This window comes from Chlorocebus sabaeus, chromosome 13 (genome assembly GCF_047675955.1).
Source record: "Chlorocebus sabaeus isolate Y175 chromosome 13, mChlSab1.0.hap1, whole genome shotgun sequence".
NCBI lineage: Eukaryota > Metazoa > Chordata > Mammalia > Primates > Cercopithecidae > Chlorocebus > Chlorocebus sabaeus.
In genome coordinates, this window is record NC_132916.1 from 40,194,728 (window position 1) to 40,217,080 (window position 22,353).

General features: G+C 36.0%; 1 protein-coding gene across 7 annotated transcripts in view; it reads right to left on the reverse strand.

Annotated features, from left to right (window-relative positions):
- FRK (fyn related Src family tyrosine kinase) overlaps positions 1-22,353 on the reverse strand; it is a 165,735-nt gene that overhangs the window by 65,812 nt on the left and 77,570 nt on the right. For all 7 annotated transcript variants that reach the window (XM_073022430.1, XM_008007265.3, XM_038000992.2 and 4 more), the window contains one exon: positions 727-848. In XM_073022430.1, the coding sequence (XP_072878531.1) occupies positions 727-848 (122 nt within the window). The remainder of the gene's footprint in view (positions 1-726; positions 849-22,353) is intronic.

Here is a 22,353-nt window from a genome sequence, read left to right on the forward strand (position 1 = left end):
AAAGGGGATGATAACACAAATGACAGGTCTAGACAATACAGAGAACAGAACGGGGCAAGAAGAGATAAAGCCTCACATTTAGAGATGACCTAGTGTAGAGTCTTAAGGAAAGATATTCTGCAATCTGGCAATATACCTAAAAATATAGCTTTTTCAAAGCAAAGACATATATTTAGGTACGTGTAACTACTGAGTACATTTTCAGGTCCCCTGTGCTTCTATTTTCCTAGGGCAGTGTATATATATACTTGATCCTTAGGTGAAAAACTACATTTCACCAAATTTTACATAATATGGGGTTAACTACATATATTTGTATTAATCATTTCAATTCATTTTGTGTTTACCAAAGACAATTGAAATGCTAGAAGAAGAAAAAATATATATTGTAGCAAGATTAATTTTGACAACAGTGTAGTTTTTGTTTCTTATCATTTCCCTAAAAGAATCCTAGATAATGCAAAAGTTAGAAAATGTCACCAGAAATGTTCTCCATTTCATATCTAGAGCGTATATATTTGAAACTGTTTATAGAGACTTCTAGCCATAGACAGTATCTTTTGGCTAAGTTTTATATTACTCTTCAGTAGTTTAGTATTAATTTTGGTGCTACTGTAAAGATAAGAAATAAGGCAAATTCTAAATTATCATGTCTATGTTTACACAGAAAGTTCATGACTATAGACCCTCAAGCTCATATTGAATGACACAAAACAATACCCATACCTGAAAGAGAGAATTCTCCTTTTTGGCTTTCACTTTCTCTGATTAGAAAGGCACCCGTCTTATTTTCTGAATATAATAGTTGTTTCTCTGCATCTGATCTTCTGATTGCTCCAAAGAACCACCTAAAAAGAGAGATACGTAAATGTTAATTAACCAATTAACACTCATTTTTTAAAGAGGAAAAAGCCTGGCAAGATAGTATTCTAATATCCGAAATGTTTGGCATTCTTTAGTGAAACTATTACAGGTATAAGTGGTAGCTTCTGACACTTGAGATGATTTTTCAGAATGCCTGTAACCCATACCAACATTTATTTTTTCTTAACTGCAAAGCAGGAATTTGACTATGCCCACTACCACATCCCTTCTCACAGCTATGTTCTGAGAGGTCCTGAGACTTCCCTCTATCAAAGCCAAAGCCCCACTGTCTGCCTGCCATGTATGTGTGCCACCTCCCAGGCTCTAAAATGACTCATCGTCTCCATCCAATCGTCCACTGCCTGCCCTAACACCTCCTAGTTGTTAGGAGGCAAATATTCCAATCAAAGGATTCATGTACTTTATGTTAAAGTATGACGGATTAAAAATGTAGTTCTCTGGATATTAGTTCCTTTCTTTTCCCACCTCCACCACTGTCCAACCCTGCCATAAGATGAGATGATTTTGCATATCTAGAAGGAATTTATTAATATAAAGGAACATTTAAGCAGTGGAGAGATTATTTGAAAAAGATATGTCTGTCCAGGAAATATCCTTTTAGTAACACCTCCACTTCTTATATTTTCCCCTCTTATCTTTACCATTCCAGAAATATAAAAGTCAGATACTGAACACACAAGTTTGTGAATGCAATCATCATCAACAAGGAATTATGGATCATTAATATCAAAGCCACTGTCACATATATATCACGTTAGTAGAAACCAATTGTTCTAATAAGAGGAAGCTGAGAATTCTTGCTTTTCACAAATGACCCCTCACTGTAGGGCCATAAAGATGATCATCATCATTAAAGATTTTAGGTAAAACATTGATCTTTTCAGGTAACTTCTTTAAAAATGTAACACTCCATGAGAAGAAATGCAGGCTTGAGGGAAGAAATACAGGCTGGGAGAAAAAAAAAAAAAAAAGTGTGCTATCAAAATTTAACTTGAATTTGATTGACAGGTCATGGGTATTAGAGAATATGAGTGCCCTAAGAATGACACATTGAAAGGCATTTGGGAGAAGGAATTGAAAAAAGAGACATTAACATATAAATATTACCTTCTGACAAATGCAGGGTGTTCATGTATCATTTCCCCAATTATCAAATTGTAAATTATAGACATTAACTGTATCTGTCAGGATATGCCAGATCATCTTGGAGTAATGAACAACTCCAAAAATCCCAGTGGTTTAAGACAACTGGTTTCACTCAGTTTCAGGTCTATTAAGGTACTGAAGGTCATCTGCAGCTCTGCTTGATGTCAGTCTCACTCAGGGAGTTTCTATCTCCATGCTTCCATGATTGCTGAGCCAGGATTGGAAAACATGGCGAATCACAGGCTGGTTCCTAGAGCTTCTATTTAAAGATTCTACTCAGGAATGAACCCACTGGCAATAAGTCTCATAGTCATGCCTAAATATAAAGAGAGTAGAAAGAGCCAATCCCACCATTTCCCAGAAGGTAGAGAATTGGAAACATTTGGTAGACTATACTAGTGACTCTGCATTGAGTCAGTATCAGGAGCAAATCGATGTCCATGGACTATTGTTTATGCAACCAAAACCATGCAAGTCATGGAAACATTCCAAAATGGACATGTAATGAATTCACAGAAAAACAGAAATGCATGTTTTTGATTATTGCAGAAAAAAGTCAATAGAATACTTGAACATAGTAAAAAACTGAGACCTAAATATACAAATTAGTGATGAAAGGATGGATGATTCAATAAATAACACTGGTACCACTAATAATCCATATGGGAAAAAAACTGATGCTACCAACAGCACACATCATAATTTCACATAGATTAAAGGCCTACTCTAAAATGCAAACTTCAAAACTTCCTGAGGACATCGGACTAGGGAAGTTTTCTTAGGCAAGACAAAAACAAAAAGACATAAAAACCTTAGGGAAAAGATTGATAATATTTATTACATCACAGTTAAAATCTTCTACACCAACAAGGTCACCATGAAATAAAATTTGAATATAAGCCAAAAACCTGGAGAAAATAATTGCAAAGTATATAACCCAAAATAGGATTAGTATTCACGTTATGTTGAGACCGATAATCAATAAGAGAAAGACAACACAGTAGAAAAATTGGCATAGGATATAAAGATGCCTGGATATAATTGGGCAATTCCCATAAAAAGAAACCCCAAATAATTAATAAAAATGACAGGAATATGGCCTCTACATGTGCTGGTGTTGGGAATATTACATATAAAATCACATGAAATATTATGTTAGACTTTCACATTACAATTTAAAATGCTCACATTATTAGGTATTGAGGAAAATGTGAAACAAGAGCTTTTATACAGTACTAGTGGTAATACAATTTGGTACTAATAATTTAGAGAGCAATTTGGCACTATCTGATAAAGCTGAGTATTTGTGTACTACTCAATTTCACTTCTAGACTACATGTTGTATGAGCTCAAGAAGATACACTACAAGAACATCCATTAAAGAATTCTAGCATCGAAAATTTGGAAACAACCTAACTGTCCATCATAGGAGAAAAGATAAACTTATAGATATAAAATGGAATACTATATAGAAATTAAAACAATAACTGGGCATGGTGGTATGCACCTGTAGTCACAGCAACTCAGGAGACTGAGGCAGGAGGATCACCTGAGCTCAGGAGTTCAAGGCTGTAGTGCACTATGATCGCACCTGTGAATAGCCACTGCACTTCAGCCTGGGTGACATAGAGAGATTCCATCTCTCATAAAATAAATTAAATTTTTAAAAATAAATTGTTCAAGGATGAAAGTAAGTTAAAGAATGAAAAGAATGATACATACTATTGTAATAGTATTTGTATACACTTTAAGAAAACATGTTAGAAAACTGTACATAATCTTTATGAATACATGCATGTTTAGTGAAAGCTAATAAAGTACTCGTGCATTCTTTTAACTATTTCCAGAACTGGCAATACTTTTTCACAGAAATATTTCAAGCAAAGAAGCAACATGGATGAAATATCTTGATCAACTCAATGCATTTTCCTGATTCAAAGTGCATTGATTACACATCAACACTAAAATGTTTAAGCAACCTATTCATCTAAATATCTCTTTCATTAATTCATTTCCCTCCATCTTTGCTAGCTCACAGAATGAAAGGCATGAACACTCTCCAGTTAGTTACTGGGACAAACACTTCAATGGACACTACTCACTCATGCTTGCTCTCCAGTCTTTTCAAATAATGTTTTATGAGCACTCTCACATGCTCTCAGTTTACAGATGAGGAAACTCAGGCCCAGGAAAGTTTATTAACTTGAGACCACATGGAGAGGTTATGGTTGAGTCTGAAATTGAGCCAAACCTCTTTTTCGCACACCGTGGTACCTCGAAGTGTAATGTGAAGAGGATGGCCTGGGAACACTCAGATAAAATATGAACCATTATTTTTGCACCAGGCAAAGGGAATTTAGGATAAAGAACACCATGTATTTTGGTCCCCATTTCCTCTTTTAAACTAGTAAGATTTGAGCATTTTAATAGTGTCTTAGATAAAAAATAATACATCAAAGCAGTTTTTGTCCCATATAATTGGTTTCTACCTTCAGGTTGTAAAGCTGAATTAGTATATAAAGTATCATATTCCAAAGATCACTCAGAATGGCATTGTCCTATTAATAGACTATAATGCTTCTAATCTTCAACCATCCAGGCAATTTAATAGTTTCAATAACTTTCTAGAGGTGATAGTAATGCATATATGTTCAGAAACATAACACAGCATTTGAAAGTTGGGGTACATAAATTTTAATGTGTGTATTTAGAAAATATATTTAATTTACTTCTAAGTATGTTTTTATTTGAAAAAATAAAGGGATGATGGTCCAAAAATAAAAATAAAATGTTTAAGCAAAATACAAATATGTAAGCCTTTGCAAGAATTACAATGTATCTAGCATATTAAGTTCCCCAGAATTATTATTATATCTCCTATATATCATTCTCAAAACCAAATACTCCACTACATAAGTTTTATGCATACATGTTACATTTGTATTTTGGCTAATCAAGTCTATAAATGATGTGTTTCCTCTGTCCAGTATATATATATAAACAGGCAGTTTTTATAAATCAAATGGTTAAAGATAAAGCAATTTTACTACATTTGTAGAAAAACCCTATAGCACAATTTTTTAGTCCTTCTTTGTTTCAACAATTTCGGACTTTTGTATAATAGATTGGTACAATCACTTTACAAGGCAAATCACACTACAGTTGAATCCATAGTAACCATGAAATAAATATAATATTTCACTGAATGCATCAATTCACTTAATTCCTAGAATTTTGCTTAGCTGAGTTCTGATCAGGAGGTGAAGAATATAAATTAAAAAATGTTTTCTGCATGTATTGGCATTTATAACATCATCCTTCATACTCAAAGGCGATGCAATTGCTGTGGACTGCAGTCTCCAGAGCACGTGCTACCGTAGAGACTGATGAGAGACTGATGGACAAACAATAGCTTGTTCCACCCTTTGCATCTATAAAAACTATTTCTTAATTTTGAGGTTTGAACCATTGGCAGGACTGCCATTCTGGTCAAGTCTGCCTTTTAGAGCCTCTGCTGGCACCATTCTGGAAGGGCAGAAACACCCTAGGCCTGGATGTCCACCACAGCCATTTTCAGGTCTCTCTGTAAGCTACAGTTCTTACGTGCAGTAAACAGACAGTGCTGAGAAGGGATCAAGATATCCTAGGAGTATAAAGCATCACAAAAGAGTCATACGGATCAGTGATCCTCCAGCTGTGGTCCCTAGATCAGGAGCATCTGTATCACATGGAAACTTGTGTTAAAAGAAAAACCTTAGACAAATTAAATGTAACAGAGTTTAATTGAGCAAAGAATGATTCACGAATCAGGTAGCCTCCCGAGCTAGAGAATGCTCAGAGAGTCCAGTGTAGCCACTTGGTGGAAGATTTATAGACAGCAAAAGGAAAGTGACTAACAACAACAACAAAAAACAGAAGTGAGGGGCAGAAACCGCCGGATTGGTTACAGCTTAGTGTTTGCTTTATTGTGAACAAGGTTTGAAGAGTTGGCCCCCTTTGATTGGCCAAACTCAATGATTGGCACAAGAGTAGGTTACTGTCTGCTCATACATGCAGTAAGGTTATCGTTTACTATGCACGGAGAAATCTTTAAGCTGAACTTAAAATACGCAAGGAGATAGCTTTAGGCTAATACTTGTTAGAAATGGAAATTCTTGGGTATCACTTCATACCTACTGAATTATAAACTCTGGGGGTTGGCCCAGCAATCTGGGGTTTATTAAGTCCCCCAGCTGAATCTAATGCGCATTAAAGTTTGAGAACTACTGAGGTATGAAAATAGGAAACCAATTAGAAATCTGTACAAGGAAGCTAAGAATGTTTGAGTTTGGCACTTACATGCAAAAAAGTATCCAGTAAAATAATATCACACATACTCACACACACACAGTTTATTGATATTTAAAGAAATAATCTTTATTGCCATACCATGCTGTGAAAGATACCTTTATTAACAATAATCAAGAAGAAGATTAGACTCATCATATGAGAAGAAATCCTGGAAAAAACAAATACTTCAATTAGATAAAAACAAACAAAAAATACAATTTCTGTTATAGATGAAAAGAGTAATTTAAGTCTAAAATTATGTAAATAATATCAAGTATGTAAATTATGTAACACTAACACAGAAAGATCTGTAGGACATTGTTATATATAAAAAGGTAAATTACAAACATTAGGAGTGTTACAGGTGTATTTATATTTTAAAAAATCAACAAACTGGCCGGGCGCGGTGGCTCATGCCTGTAATCCCAGCACTTTTGGAGGCCGAGGTGGGCGGATCATAAGGTCAGGAAATTGAGACCATCCTGGCTAACACGGTGAAACCCCGTCTCGTACACGCCTGTAGTCTCAGTTACTCGGGAGGCTGAGGCAGGAGAATCGCCTGAACCCAGAAGGTGGAGGTTGCAGTGAGCCGAGATCGTGCCGTTGCCTGGGCGACACAGCGAGACTCCGTCTCGAAAAACAAAAAAAAAAAATCCACAAACTAAAAATTATATGTGCTTACTTTCCTGGAGATTAGTGAGAGATTATGAAAGTAATGACAGAGAAGTTTCACTTTTTACTCTGCATTCTTCTCTATAATTTGTATTGTTTACGATAAGATGTAGTTGTAGATTACTTTAAAATGTATTTAAATATAAAAAATTAAAAGAGGTCAATCAGGAACATGTTACAAAAATTTACATGTTGTAAATGTCTGGACTAGAAACTTTGGCACTTAGAATTGATAGATACAGGAAAAATCCCAAAGGAATATGAAACAAGTGATTATGAATGAGCAGCGAAACAGATGGAAGAGATGATGTGACATCAGGATTTCAAATCTGAATGACTAAAGGACAGTATTCCCTGCAACATGTCAGAAGGCAGAGTATAATAACAGTTAAGAGTGACAGCATCTCATTACGAAGTTATTTAACCTCTCTATGACTCAATCTCATTTGTGAGAATAATAAAAATTTCCTTATAGCGTTGTTTTGAGATTAAGAAGAATGACGCATGTAAAGTGCTTGATATCTCGACACATTCATGCTCAATAAATAGTAGAGATTTTAAGATAATTAATTGAAGGCAGATATTATCAATTTTGTTTTAGGCATGTTGGATTTGAGGTGAATATGTGAGCATGTGACTATACGAATATGTGAGCATGACCTTATTTCTTTGTTTGTATTAACAGTTTCATTCCAAGTGACTCTTCTGTCCCGCCTGCTGTTCTTGACTAGGACATGCTGCCACCAGGTGGCAGTAGGCCATTTTACTAATCCAAAAAGGCAAAGGAGAACTGTCGTGTGATTAACTGTACATACTTTATTTTATGAAAAAAGCAGTTAACCTTTAAAAAAAGTATAAATGAATACCAACATTTACATAAGATAAATATCTTAACTATCAATCAAAATCTAGGGAAATCAACATGTAAATAGATGTGGTACCTCGATTAAGGTTTTGTCATTTCATCTAATAGAATCTTATTGTGCCTCAGTGACATGTACGAAGTAGGTTCCCAGGTAACTCATAATTCTCATCAGATGAAGATAATTTTCTCTTACATTTTTTAAAGAGAAAACTCATGCCCAGCAACTGCTGGCTAGGACTTACAAAAGTTAACATATGACTTCTTTTTGTAACGTCTCCTTAAGACCAAGGCAGTCAGCCTTCAAGTACTATAGACAGATCCTGAAAAAATAAACTCTTAAGACTAGTTCCAGGAGAAAAAAAAAATACATCCTTCCAGAAAATGCAGAAAGGAAAACTGGGTCAATCAACTTGGCCTGACCAATCATGGGGAAATTAAGCTAGGATGATTTCCCTGTGGGAGCTCAGGGTTGGCAGTGTCTTTCACGTTTTCATCACAGTTACACATGTTATAATGGGTAAAACCACCTACTGTCCTCACGCATGTGACTTGGCAGGCATCGGTGTCACCCACATTGGCAAAACACCTTCAATTTGCAGGGCACACTCATAATCACATTTAGTCATTTATGGTATCTAAATGAAAGGCTTGATTCATGCCCCTTGAACTATTATGGTTCTGTATGACTCACCTGCATCTACCTGTGTTTCCACAACATTACCAAGAAAATCTCTGTGAGAGTTCTTCCTGTCAAGGTAATCATTTCCCTCCCTTTCCGCAAAACCTTCTTCGGCTCAGTATCCCCCTTGGCTCCCAGGAAGTTAGCCCTGCCACTCCCACTCACATGGAATGATAAGAACAAAGAAAAAAATAATGCTTGCAATTATTTTGTTATTCATTCCTTCCTTTCCATTTCCCTCACCATAACCCTTGTATAATTCAACAACGCCTCTTGGATTATGTAAATATTTTACTGCCTGTTCTCTTTAACATTAACAACTTCTATTTACTGATCACATAAAAGGAGGCAGGCACTGTTGCTACAAGCTTTAAATGCATTTATCTCAGTCTCTCCCCCTTGCTCATATCACCACCACTAGATTTATCATCTCACCACATACATATAAATAAGGGGTATTTTGCTTATGGAATAAAGCCCCTATTAACCTGGAAATTCAGCCCTTCCACCATCTGGACACAAGCCATTTCTTCAACTTTATCTTCCCTGTATCAGCTCTCTGTTCTAGCTTAATTCACACTCCTATCACTACTTATACTGGCAACACTAAAACTTGCCTGCTCAGAATTCCTACAATATTCAGTGACTACTCCTATGTTTTGATATGTAGCAATACAAAAGCTAGTGCTGCATTTAAAATTCTTTTTTAGATTATTCTTTGTGCACACTTGAGGCTACAGACCTCCTCAGCATAAGGACAGAGTCTGATAACTTCACCTATCTGTGGCATGAAGCACTGGCCACATGCCGTGTGGAGCTATTAAATAAATACTTGTTGATGAAACATTAATACATTGTCCTTCAGTGTGGGCATTTTATATAGTCTTCTGGTTTATACTGAACATTGAACTTTAGATAATGCTGTGTTTCGTGTAATCTTCTATTTGAGCTTGCTACATAGCTTGCAGTATAAAGTGTTTATGAGAGAAGGCTTATCTGCTAGGGGCCAGTTGCAGCACAGTTTCTAATGTTAATTGGCCTTAGATCACAGATTCCAATCTGACCTCTCTCTCTTTCCCCAAAGAGAACACTTTCATATGAATGTAAAGATCAAAAATGAAATTGACTTTTCTGTCCTTTAAAATACAAGCATATCAGGGCTGCACACATGTAAAAAATTTGTGATAAAGTGACAATGTTAAATTAAGTATCAGAGGTAGGACTTGTAGTCACATAGAAATCCTTTGCTTGGGTCATCTGATAGTTTTTTGTTGCTGTTGTTCACCCTTATAGTCATCATAAATGGGAAATTTTGAAGGAATTTCTTTAGAGGGGAAGTAAGGTGAACTAAGTTATGCTTTCTTCACTGGGGGAGGTGACTATTTATAAAAGAATCTTGTTATAGTCTGAATCCACTTCCCCAAGTCTGGTAATCAAAAGTATGCAATTCCTCACAAGCAGTTTACAAAGAATATGACAAAGTTCATATAAGTATTCAATCTCAGGGCACTTTTTTTGTTTCACAACTATCCTCTATTTGGGGAAAAGGAAAAGACAGCTAATATTGATTTTTCTTTTAATCAACAAAATGTGTGTTTTAAAAACTTTTAAAAAACAAAATGTGTGCCTATATAATAACATTTCCAATCATCAAGCCTGAAATAAAAATGTGAATTTTAACCCATCTGCTTTGATTTTGTACATTTATGATAATGTTTGTCCCAGAAACTAGAAGAATATGGATGGGTTAGAGTTGAAAGCATTAATCATTAATTTCTATCTTTGTCACATCCAAAGAAAGTAAATGCAATTGACTTATGATGCCCAGGAAAATGCCTTATTTTACAAAATACCACAAATGTTCATTCCTATTCTCTACATGAATAAGCTTTGGGGCAGTAGTATACTTCTTATATGGGACACCGTATGGATATACAGGACACTAATTTCAGAAATGACAGTCCCAAAGACCAAAGACCAAACTCAAGTCCCAACTCAAATACCAAATTTGAGTTTAGTCAGCTAGTAGTAATTGCTGATAACTTCACCTATCTGTGTGACAGCAACCTTGAATGGTGTAAACCATTCAAGGGTCAATAATGTCAAATTCAGCCTGCTCTGTATTCCCTGGATCCAGGTTTCTCTTGCAAAAAGTAAAAAACAGGGAGCATCTTTCTTCTCTTTTCCTATACTAGAGGTGATATTCAAAATATTTTATGACTGATATAGCACACACACCCACCATCAGAAAAGACAACAGCAAAACTAGAGACTTATGTCTAAGTTTCAGCCCTGGGGCTTATCATTTTAACACTCAGTGATGCATTATGATGTCACTGAGCTTCATTAAATCTCTTATCTCAAATAAAATATTGTAAACCTCTTGAAGGTATCTTAATCTCATTACCTACAAGGTAATAATTACATCATTTTCTATGTGCTGAAATACATTAGAAACATTAATTTCATACTAACAATATGGAGAAAAGATAAAGCAAAAGAAGGGTATATAACTTTTCCTTTGAAAATCTTAGAGTATCAAGGGAGAGATAAAAGACCACTTTAACTAAGTAACCAATTCAAAAAAAGTGATGAAAGAGAAATTTAAAAATCATTTAACCATCAACTGTGTGTAGTAGGAAATTAACTGTAGGCTGTAAGGAGGATGGAAGTCTTCTTTAAAATAATATACTCTGAACGGATTTGAAAGAGATAAAGAAATCTAAAAAACTGAAAGACAAGGGTATGTGCACAAGTGAAGAAACCAAAAAGGTATTTGTGAGAAGGTTGGTTGAATGAACAGCAGTGGTTGCGGAAAAAAAAAAAAAAAAAGAAATATGGGCCATTGATGTTTACAGATAATTCCATGTGGAAACTAACTCCATGGAAGAAGTAGACCTTTGGTGAATTTGAAAACTACAAAGAAGGGTTTTAAGATACTCCATTTAATATTTAACACAAAAGGAGTTTTAAGCCCTGAGCTCATGCACCAGCAATATGAGGGGGAAAAATGTGACTTGTTCCTTAAAAATTCTTTCACAAACAAATATGAGATGGAGATGTGGAGGGTGAAAGCAAAGAGCAATTATTCCATGACTAGAAACAAAAAAGAGACTTGGTCCAAACTTTAGAGGTGAAAAGAAATTTTCATAAGGATCTACAGGCAAAGGTGTTTTAATGAGTACATGCATTTTTTTTCTGGGGAGATAATCCATTGTTTTATTAAATTCTCAGAAATGCCTGTGAAAAAAACTAACCAACTCCTTTAATAAGGCCAAGTGTTTCTTCTGTATTTACAAGAGCTGGTGCCAAGGCTATAACCACAACCTACCACCTTGAAAATCACTTATCATTCATTTTTTATTCAACGTTTACTTATTGATATGATTTGGCTCTGTGTCCCCACCCAAATCTCTAATTATAATCCCCATGTGTTGGAGAAGGGACCTGGTGGGAGATGACTGTATCATGAGAGTGGTTCCTCCCATGCCATTCTCATGATAATGAGTTCTCACAAAAGCTGATGGTTTAAAAGTGGCAGTTTCCCCGAACTCTCTCTCTCTCTCCTGCCACCATGTAAGATGTGCTTTACTTCCCCTTCCAACATGATTGTAAGTTTCCTGAGTCTTCCCCAGATATCCAGAACTGTGAGACAATTAAACCTCTTTTCTTCATAAATTACCCAGTCTCCAGTAATATCTCTATAGCTGTGTGAGAACGGACTAATACAGAAAATTGATACCAGTAGAGTGGGGCACTGCTATAAAGAAAAACTGAAAATGTGGAAGCAACTTTGGAACTAGGTAACAGGTAGATGTTGGACAGTTTGGAGGGCTCAGAAGAAGACAGGAATATGTGGGAAAGTTCAGAACTTCCTAGACACTTGTTGAACAGTATTGATCAAAATGCTGATAGTAATGTGGACAATGAATTCCAGGCTGAGTTGGTCTCAGATGGAAATGAGGAAGTTATTGGGAACTGGAGAGACATGTGGCATTTCGTCCCTGCCCTAGTGATCTGTGGGATTGTGAACTTGAGAGAGATGATTTAGGGTATCTAGCAGAAGAGATTCCTAAGCAGTAAAGCATCCAAGATGTAACCTGACTGACTCTGAAAGCAGTCAGTCATATGCATTCACCAAGATATTATATGAAACTGGAACTTTTACTTATCAGGGAAGCAGAGCATAAAAGTTTGGAAAATTTGCAGCCTGATCATGTGGTAGAAAAGAGAAGCCCATTTTCTGGGGAGGAATTCAACCCAGCTGCAGAAATTTGCTAAAGTAACCAGAGGCCAAATATTAATAGCCAAGACAATGAAGAAAATGTCTCCAAGGCATGCCAGAGATCTTCATGGCAGCCCCTCCCATCACAGGCCCAGAGGCCTAAAAGAGAAAAATGGTCTCATGGGCTGGGTACAGGGTCCTGCTGCTCTGTGCAGCTTCTGGACTTGGCACCCTATGTCTCAGCTGCTCCAGCTCCAACTGTGGCTAAAGGGGGCCAAAATACAGCTCAGGCCATGGCTTCAGAGGGTGGAAGCCCCAAGTCTTGGTGGCTTCCACATGGTGTTTGGCCTGCAGGTGCACAGAAGGTAAGAATTGAGGTTTGAGAACCTCCACCTAGATTTCAGAGGATGTATAGAAATGCCTGGATGTCCAGGTAGAAGTCTTCAGCAGAGGTGAAGCCCTCATGGAGAATCTCTGCTAGGGCAGTGTGGAAAGAAAATGTGGGGCTGGAGGCCCCACATAGAGTTCCCACTGGGGCACTGCTTAGTACAGCTGTGAGAAGAGGGCCACCATCCTCCAGACCCAAAGTGGTAGCTCCACTGATAGTTTGCACCACATACCTGGAAAAGCAGGAAGCACTCAATGCCAGCCCATGAAATCAGCCATGGGGGCTCTACCCTGCAAAGCCACAGGGGTGGAGCTGCGCAAGGCTGTGGGAGCATACTTCTTGTATCAGTGTGCCCAGATGTGAGATGTAGAGTCAAAGGAGATTTGGGAGCTTTAAGGTTTAATGACTGCCCTGCCACGTTTTGGACTTGTATGGGGCCAGTGGCCACTTTGTTTTGGCCAATTTCTCCCATTTGGAACAATTAAATTTATCCAATGCCTGTACCCCTATTGTAACTTGGAAGTAACTAACTCATTTTTTATTTTACAAGCTCACTAGTGGAAGGGACTTGCCTTGTATCAGATGAGACTTTCGACTTGGACTTTTGGGTTAATGTTGGAATGAGTTAAGACTTTGGGGGACTGTTGGTAGGCATGATTGTGTTTCGAAATGTGAAAAGCACATGAGATTTTAGAGGGGCCAGGGCAGAAAGATACAGTTTGGCTCTGTGTCCCCACCCAAATCTCACCTCAAATTATAATTCCCACATGTCAAGGGAGGGACCTGGTGGGAGATGATTGCATCATAGGGGCAGTTTCTCCCATGTTGTTCTCATGATAGTGAGGGAGTTCTCATGAGATCTGAGGGCTTAAAAGTGGCAGTTTCCCCTATACCCTCTCTCTCTCTCTCCTGCTGCCATGTAAGATGTGCCTTGCCTCCCCTTCACCTTCTGCCATTATTGTAAATTTCCTGAGGCTTCCCTAGCCATGTAAAACTGTGAGTCAATTAAACCTCTTGTTTATTAATTACCCAGTCTCAGTATCTTTATAGGAGTGTGAGAACAGACTAATACACTTATCAAGCATCTACTATATGCCAGGCACAGTTCTAGTTGGTAGAAATAAAGCAGTGCAGTAAATAAAATGAACAAAAAGTCTTTTATTTGTGAAGTTCACATACCAATGAAGAAAGACAGATGACAGGTAAAATAAATGAATATACTGTATGTTCAAAGGTGCAAAGTGGAAAAAATAAAGCAAAGTAAGGAGAAGAGTGAATTTTTTAAATTGCTCTTAGTAGGCAGCAGTATATGGCAGGTGGAATTACAGAGGATTTTCCTATGAGTTCCTAAAGTCAAAGTAAACAGCAGAATAGAGATGTAAAGAAAAATTGGACGAAATCTTTGAAAGGAGGAGATAAGTGAGGATCATACTCTACTCTAGGATTGGAGCCAACATCTAGATTTCTCAACTGTAGTTTGCCCAATATCTATTAGCAATTATTTCTAATTAGCATTATTTCTAATGTAGAAATAAACAGTGCTCACCAGCTTTACTCATTTCATGAAAATGCAAAATACTCAGAAGCTACAACTATTCTCCAAGAATCTCTTCAGTGGGGCTATAGTTCTTCAGCCAAAGAAATGGCAAGAATCTGTTTAATAGAGTAATGTTTTATGGAAAATAGTTATATATAAAAAGAAATAATATTGTCAATTATTATGGAATGTTTAAGGTAGAATTTTTTCATAGATAACTCTTAAATTCATATAAAAATCAAAATGTTTAAATGAAATTATCTTTCACTTTTGGCAAACGTATAATGCAGAGCACAATCTCTAGAGTAGGGTGACTATAGTTAACATTAATCTATTGTTCCTTTCAAAATAGTTAGAAAAGAATAATTTGAATGTTCCTAGCATGAAGAAAAGAGAAATATTTAAGGTAATGGATATTCCAATTCCAATTCAGATTATATTAATGTATGAAATTATCACATGTACCCAGAGAATATGTACATCTATTATGTACCAATAAAAAATAATTTTGAAAACTATACTGTCTAATCTTAATCCATACATGACACAGAGACACACACACTTATATGTTAATGAGTGGATGGATGTGTGTGTGTTTGTGTGTGTGTAGCTACACATACGAACATGGATGTACAGATATGTACTAGTTTTACTGCTTTTGGGAGATTAAAATGAAGCAAGTGCCCCCAGGGAGTCAAGCTGTGAGACCTGGTCTGCTAAAGGTCAGAACAAGCACACATGTTCTCTTTCTTTCTCCTTCCTTCCTTCCTTCCTTCCTTCCTTCCTTCCTTTCTCTTTTCTTTCTTTCTTTCTTTTTAATAATTTAGCCCTGTATACCCAGATACTCACTAAGCATTACTATCACGCATAATTATCGATAATAGCACCAATATTAATAACTAAAGGTTGTTTAACACCCATGTAAATGCCACCCACTGGACTTTGAAATAGTAGAAACTGAACACTTCCACAGAGCAGCTTGTTCTCAGACAGCCCGAAACAGTGCCAGAAAACACATCTTTTGTTTTCAGTGTCAACAAACTATTTGTCAGGAAACAAAAGGAAAGCTCTGCCTGTACTGGTGGACTTTTCTGAAATCTGAAAATTAGTTTACTGCTTGCTCCTGCTTAGAATTACAGGAAGAAGCAGTTGCACAAATATATTACAAGCTTACTCCTCAGAACTGTTGTGGAAAAAGGTAGACTGAGAGAAGAAAGAGCCCCCACCTCCCTACCCCCCAGCACACACCAGTGTTACTGTTAAATCAAGCTGAAAGCTGTCTCCTTACACATTTTAAGTTCAGCCTAAAGGTTTCTCTGTACACAGTGAACTGTAACCTAAATGGATGTGCAAACAGACTGTAACTTACTCTTGTGCCAATCACCAAGTTTTGAGCAATCAAAGGTGGCCAACTGTTCAAATCCTATTCAAAATAAGGCAAACACTGAGCTGTAACCAATCCAGCTGTTTCTGTACCTCTCTTCAATTTTTGTACATCACTTTCCTTTTTCTCTCCATAAGTCCCTTTCCACAAGCTGGACTCTCTGAGCACACTCTGGCGCAGGAGACTGCCTGATTTGCCAATAGTTCTTTGCCCAGTTAAACTCTGCTAAGTTTAATTTGTCTGAGGTTTTTCTGTTAACACCACCTAAGGATTAACCTTCTCTAGGGCCTCAGTTCTCAAACTCCAGTTTCTGAAGACTGTCCCAGGAAGTGTGTACAGGGCAAATACTCTGAGAAGGTTGGAGGTAGAGCTCAGGATGCTATAGATTCCCAAGTGCCACAGGAAATTCGGAGGCAGGTAACCCAGGTACTGCAGTTTGAAAAGCACAGCTGTTTTTGGAAGAGGGGGACTTTCTCTTAACATCTTCTCCTAAATCATGAGTCATCCTGCCATAGCCCATCTTGCACCTTTTTCTCTCCAGTCTACTCTGCCCCACATTGCCTCACACTGGACACCCCTCCTTTATTTTCAACCCTTACAAAACATTACAAATTCAATCCAAATGTTGTATAAAATTTGTGAAGAGCAAAGCTTTAAGTACAATCCAGAGTAGAAAACAAATTCAAACAGATACCAGAAATTTCTGTTCATTGAAATGTAATGCCCTTTCCTCTGAAGAGGGAATTTCCCAAAACTTTTTTTCCTTATGCCTAGGGTCCTCTAACAGGTTGCTGATAATCCACTCCTCTTCCTCCTTCCTCTGTGCCAGGGATTTTACAACAAAATTCTCCATGTTTCTGTATGCAAAGCAGTTTGATTTTCTACCCAACCCTTACTCCAAACTAGATTCTGTGTCTCCCTCTGCATACCCTAGCACTTGTTAAATTGTTCTGCTCAATTAAGACCCATCTATTCCATGTCTTTATTCTCAGCAGCACGAACAGCCAGAGCTTTGAAAATAGAATTTTCTTTAGCACATCAAATCCTTAGGCAAAGTGCCTCTCACACCATTATCCATAGCAGATGGTAGCAACAGAATTATGCACCCTCTCGCGGTCCAGAACAAGTCTATACCCTGGAGTAAGGGTGAAAGGCAGAGTCCTTCCAGTTATATTTGTGTTTTAAATAATTCAGTTTATTAAAATTATAAATGTCTTGAACTAGACTAAAATGTTTGCTCTCTTACATAGTGTTTTGAGAAACTGAAATATTCCCTGCCTCAATGACTGCCTTACTAATAAGCATATTGCAATTAAATAAATTTTTTTTCCAGAATTTTAGTGATACAAAGACATTTCCACCATGCTCTTTGCCTGGGATAATTTTTTTTAATCATTGAAATACTCAGAGCATAATAAACTCTGACCTGTTCATTGTGACTCAGGAAAGGATTTTAAAATCTTATATATTTGAAGAGACCTGCTGTTGGAAAGAGGGCACAGTAAAGGAACATCCTAAAACTTTAGAATTAGAACCTCAAGTAAGCTTGAGGAGCATATTTATCTGAAGGTGAGTGATAATAGGTTCATTACACAAGCCAGCTCCCCTCTGACTTATCTCCAATGCATCCTTTGGATGACAAGGCAAGGGGCTTGTGGTAAGAAAGTCTTCCTCTCCAGATCAAATGACTTTGAGCACCTTGTTCCTTTCCTTCAGACCCCTTTCCTTAGTTTACTTTGTTTTTCGTATTATTTGATTAATTCCTACTCCCTGTTATACATGTAAGCTCAAGAGAGTGGGAACTTTATCTTTTACTTATCACTGGAATTCCAAGAGCCTCGCACAACACCTGGTATTAAATAAACTTGCATTCATACTGTTGAATGAATAAACAGATGATTATTTGAGGATGTGAGTCTTCCACTTGAAAGTTAAAAAGTTGACCAAATAATTTCAAAACGTAGGACAAGAATATAGAGAGAATATACTGAAGGTTTAGTACAGAAAGCAAAAGAACAAGTCCAGTTTTACCAGTAATGAATAATCTCATAGCCAATCAGATGATCACAGTCCTGTGAGGAAGATGACAATTATAACAATCATGAAAATAATAACATTTGGATTCCACTTTATAATTGAGTGCCATCACCTAGAGTATGGCACTCATTCTCATAGCAACTCTTGGGAATAGTCAGAGCAAGGGCTTCAAAATCCCTACTTTGTGGAGAAGGGAACTAGAAATCAAAGAAATTGCATGATTCGTCATGCAGAAATAATAAGCAGAACCAGTGTGTTGGCAGATATGCAAAGCAGTTACATGTGACTTCACTAAAATTGCGCAGAATAGAAAGTGGGGAGTATAGACTTGTCCTCAAATCATACCACACTACAGAGTGGGTCAGAAAAAGCCAACAGTTATGACTTATTAAGACCCAAACTTCAGGTTCTAAAAATATTCCTGTAGAATAACAGAATATCTGTTTATGAAGTTAAACATTAACTCCTATTTGTTATTTAGAAGTAGGCTTGGTGGTTGCATAAGGATTAAAATTTGAAAATAGAAAGCAAAATGAGATTCAAATAAATATTTAAATAAGTAAAGCAATCCTAAATTTGCAGATATTATCAATAATGAATTATGATCTTAAAGAAACTTTTCTAAACTATCAACAACATAATTGATCAAACATTTCAAAAATAAAACCAAATTATTATTTATTCCATCTATAGAAAATAGTATTACAAAGTCATTGTGACATGAAGAGCCAAAGAGAATGAAGTCAAAGACTACCATAAAAAAAATTTATAAAAAGACAGTTCATTAATATTGTATTATTCTCTAAATAATTTAAAGTGATCTCTTCTTTTGTCCTAGATCAATATTCTTTTTTTTTTTTTTTTTTTTTTTTTTGGAGTTTTGCTCGGACACCCAGGCTGGAGTGCAATGGCATGATCTCGGCTTACTGCAACCTCCATTTCCTGGGTTCAAGTGATTCTCCTGCCTCAGCCTCCCGAGTAGCTAGGATTACTGGCGCACGCCACCACATCTAGCTAATTTTGTATTTTTAGTAGAGATGGGGTTTCACCATGTTGGCCAGGCTAGTTTGAACTCCTAACCTCAGGTGATCCACCCACCTCGGCCTCTCAAAGTGTTGGGATTATGGGCGTGAGCCACTGCGCTGGGCCAATATTCCTTTTCTCAACAAATTTTGCAAACATCATTTTGTGTTATTTTTCCTTAAGAGAGCTCCCTCTACAAATTATATATTCTGTAGGCCCTCTGGATTCACCTGTGTTCAGAAATATTTTTGTAAACAGGAAATCTCAATGACAAGACACAATTGTTCCAACTCCTTGAGTTTCCATACATGAGCTCATAATAGGTATTTTTTAACTTTGCCCCATAAAACTTTTCAAATATATTCCAAAGTGGAGACAATAATATAATCACTTTACCCAACATCCAGCTGCAACAATTATCATTTTTGTAATTGTATTTCTTGTGGTTTACTTTTAACATGAATACAGATTTCTAAACCGTGGTTGACTTCTAAACCTCAATTGGGAACTAATAAAATTTCAGTGGCTTCATGTTTGTTTTTAAATGTAATATTTTATGATCCATTAACTTTTAAAATCAAGTTCTTTCTGTTCTTTAGAAACTAAAAAGATGAATTATAAATGTTTTAAATGCTGAGAAACATTTTAAAAATATATTGAAAATAAATATTTATGGAGGCCTACTATAAGCTGAAGAAAAAAAAAAACACACAAGATCATGCTTGCTTACAAGCTTACATTATAGTTGGAAAAACACAAACATAGATCAGTATAAACAGAAAAGAAGGGTCACAAAATATAAGCTTCCTGAGCATGCCATACATCATTTTGATGTCAGATAATTGGAGAAATATATTTTAAGAGAAATGTATCATGAGGAAATGTTTCATAATTGACATATATGATCAATATGTCAAATGGTGCAGACAAAATTTCACATATAATGGCTGATCATACCAAGGTTATGAGTAAAAAGACCGATACAGTATAATTGCCTGGAATACATAACTATACTTCCACCTTCAAATTACAGTGCTATTAATAGGAGTTTGGCTTGACAAGTAGAGAGCACGAATTTTCTGCCTTATGATTTCTTTATGCTGCCTGCAGTCTTCATGCCCATTGTATGTAATTATCTAAAATTAAATTTGCAGCAAAGGTCATGTCACTTTAAAATCTCTTGATAACAAAAATAAGATGATTAAGAAATCTGTTCAACATAAAATTTCTTAGCATGCCCTAATGCAAATCTTTCTATTGCTTTTTCAAAACCATATATTCCCTTTCAATTCATGTTTTGAAAAAAGAACAAAGTAAACCTAAAAGACATAGAAGGAAACAAATAGTAAAGAGAACAGTAAAAAATGGTCAAAGGAAAACCAAACAATGGGAAGAATGCATAAAGATAAAAATTGATATTTTTGGAAAGATTAATAAAAATCATAAGTCTCTAACAAGGCTGTTCAAGAAAAAAATAAAAAATAATTTATCAATATCAGCAATTAAAGAGGAGACCATCACAGATTCTCAGATATTAAAATAATAATAAAGAAATATTGTTAACAACTGTATGATAATAAATTTGACAACTAAGATGAAATTGACAGGTTCCCCAATAAATATATAGTACCCAAAATAACACAAGAAGAAACAGAAAATATTAATAACCCTATATTTTTTAAAGAAATTACATTCATAATTTAAAAGTTTCGCACAAAGAAAACTCCATGCCCTCAGGGCTTCACAAGTGAATTCTACCAAAATTTAAGGAAGAAATAATGTCAGTTTTACATATAAACTCTTTCAGAAAATACAGAAATAAAAAAAGTTTTCCAATTTGTTTTATGACACCCAGAGTTACCCTGATACCAAAATCATAGGCAATCATCTTTTTCCAAGAAAAGGAAACTACAGATGAATACCTCTCCTGAACACTGATTCGAAAGTCCTTAAAATATATTGGTAAATCAAATTCATCAAAAATACTTCACAACAAAATGGGATTTATCCCATTTAGAAGGTTGATTTTTCTACTTGAAAATCAGTTGTAATTGACCATGTTGATGAATTAAAAAAAGAAAAACTATATAATCAGCAGCTCAATAGATGCAGAAAAATAGTTTTGAAAAATTCAACATCTATTCATGATTTAAAAACAAAAACACTTAGTGAAGTTGAAATAGAAGAAAACTTCCTCATTCTGAAAAGAGGCAACAATATACCCTTTGCCTAACATCATACGCAACGGTAAACTAAGAACAGACAAGAGCTACAAGCAGTTATATATACATTGATGCAGACAAAGTCTGCAGTTAGATTCAGGCAACTTAATTATCTAATAAAACAAAAAACCAGTAATTTTCAAAGAATGTGACAGAATCTAGAGTAACAACAACGTCCTATATCCAATCACAAAAATAGCAGCATAGCAAAGAAACTGAAGAGTAACCCATACTCAGGCAAAAAAGCAGTCAACAGAAACAAACTGCAAGTATGTCCAGATGTTGAATTTTTAAATGGGCAGAAGACTTAAAGAGACACTTCACAAAAGGAAATACGAAGCTGGCCAGTAAGGATAGGAAAATGTGCTCAACATCATTAGTCATCAAGGAAATGCAAATTAAAACCAACATGAGATGGCATTTCATAACAAATAGAATGGCTAACAAAAAGACTAACAATAGCAAGTATTGGCAAGGATGTGGAGCATCTCTCATATGTAAAGTCAAAATAGTACAAGGCCTTTGGAGAAATATTTGGCAATATATTATAAAGTCAAACATACATTGACCCTATGATGCAGGAATTCCACTCTTGGGTATTTACTTAAGAAAAATGAAAGCATATGTCCACAAGTAGACTTGCACAAAAATGTTAATATGAGTTTTATTTGTAATAGACAAAAATGGGAAGCAGCCAAAATGTTCATCAACAGGAGAATGAAGAAACAAATTACAATATAGTCATACAGTGAACTAGTACTCAGAACCAAAAAGCAGCAAACTAATGATACATACAACAATATGATTGAGCCTCAAAACCATTATGTCAAGCCAAAGAAGCAAGTCACAGAAAATAGATATATGATTGCATTTATATGAAGTGCCAGCATAGGCAAAACTAAGCTATGGTGATGGAATCACAGGGTCAGGGAAAGGGAGAGTATCTGGAAAGGAATATGGA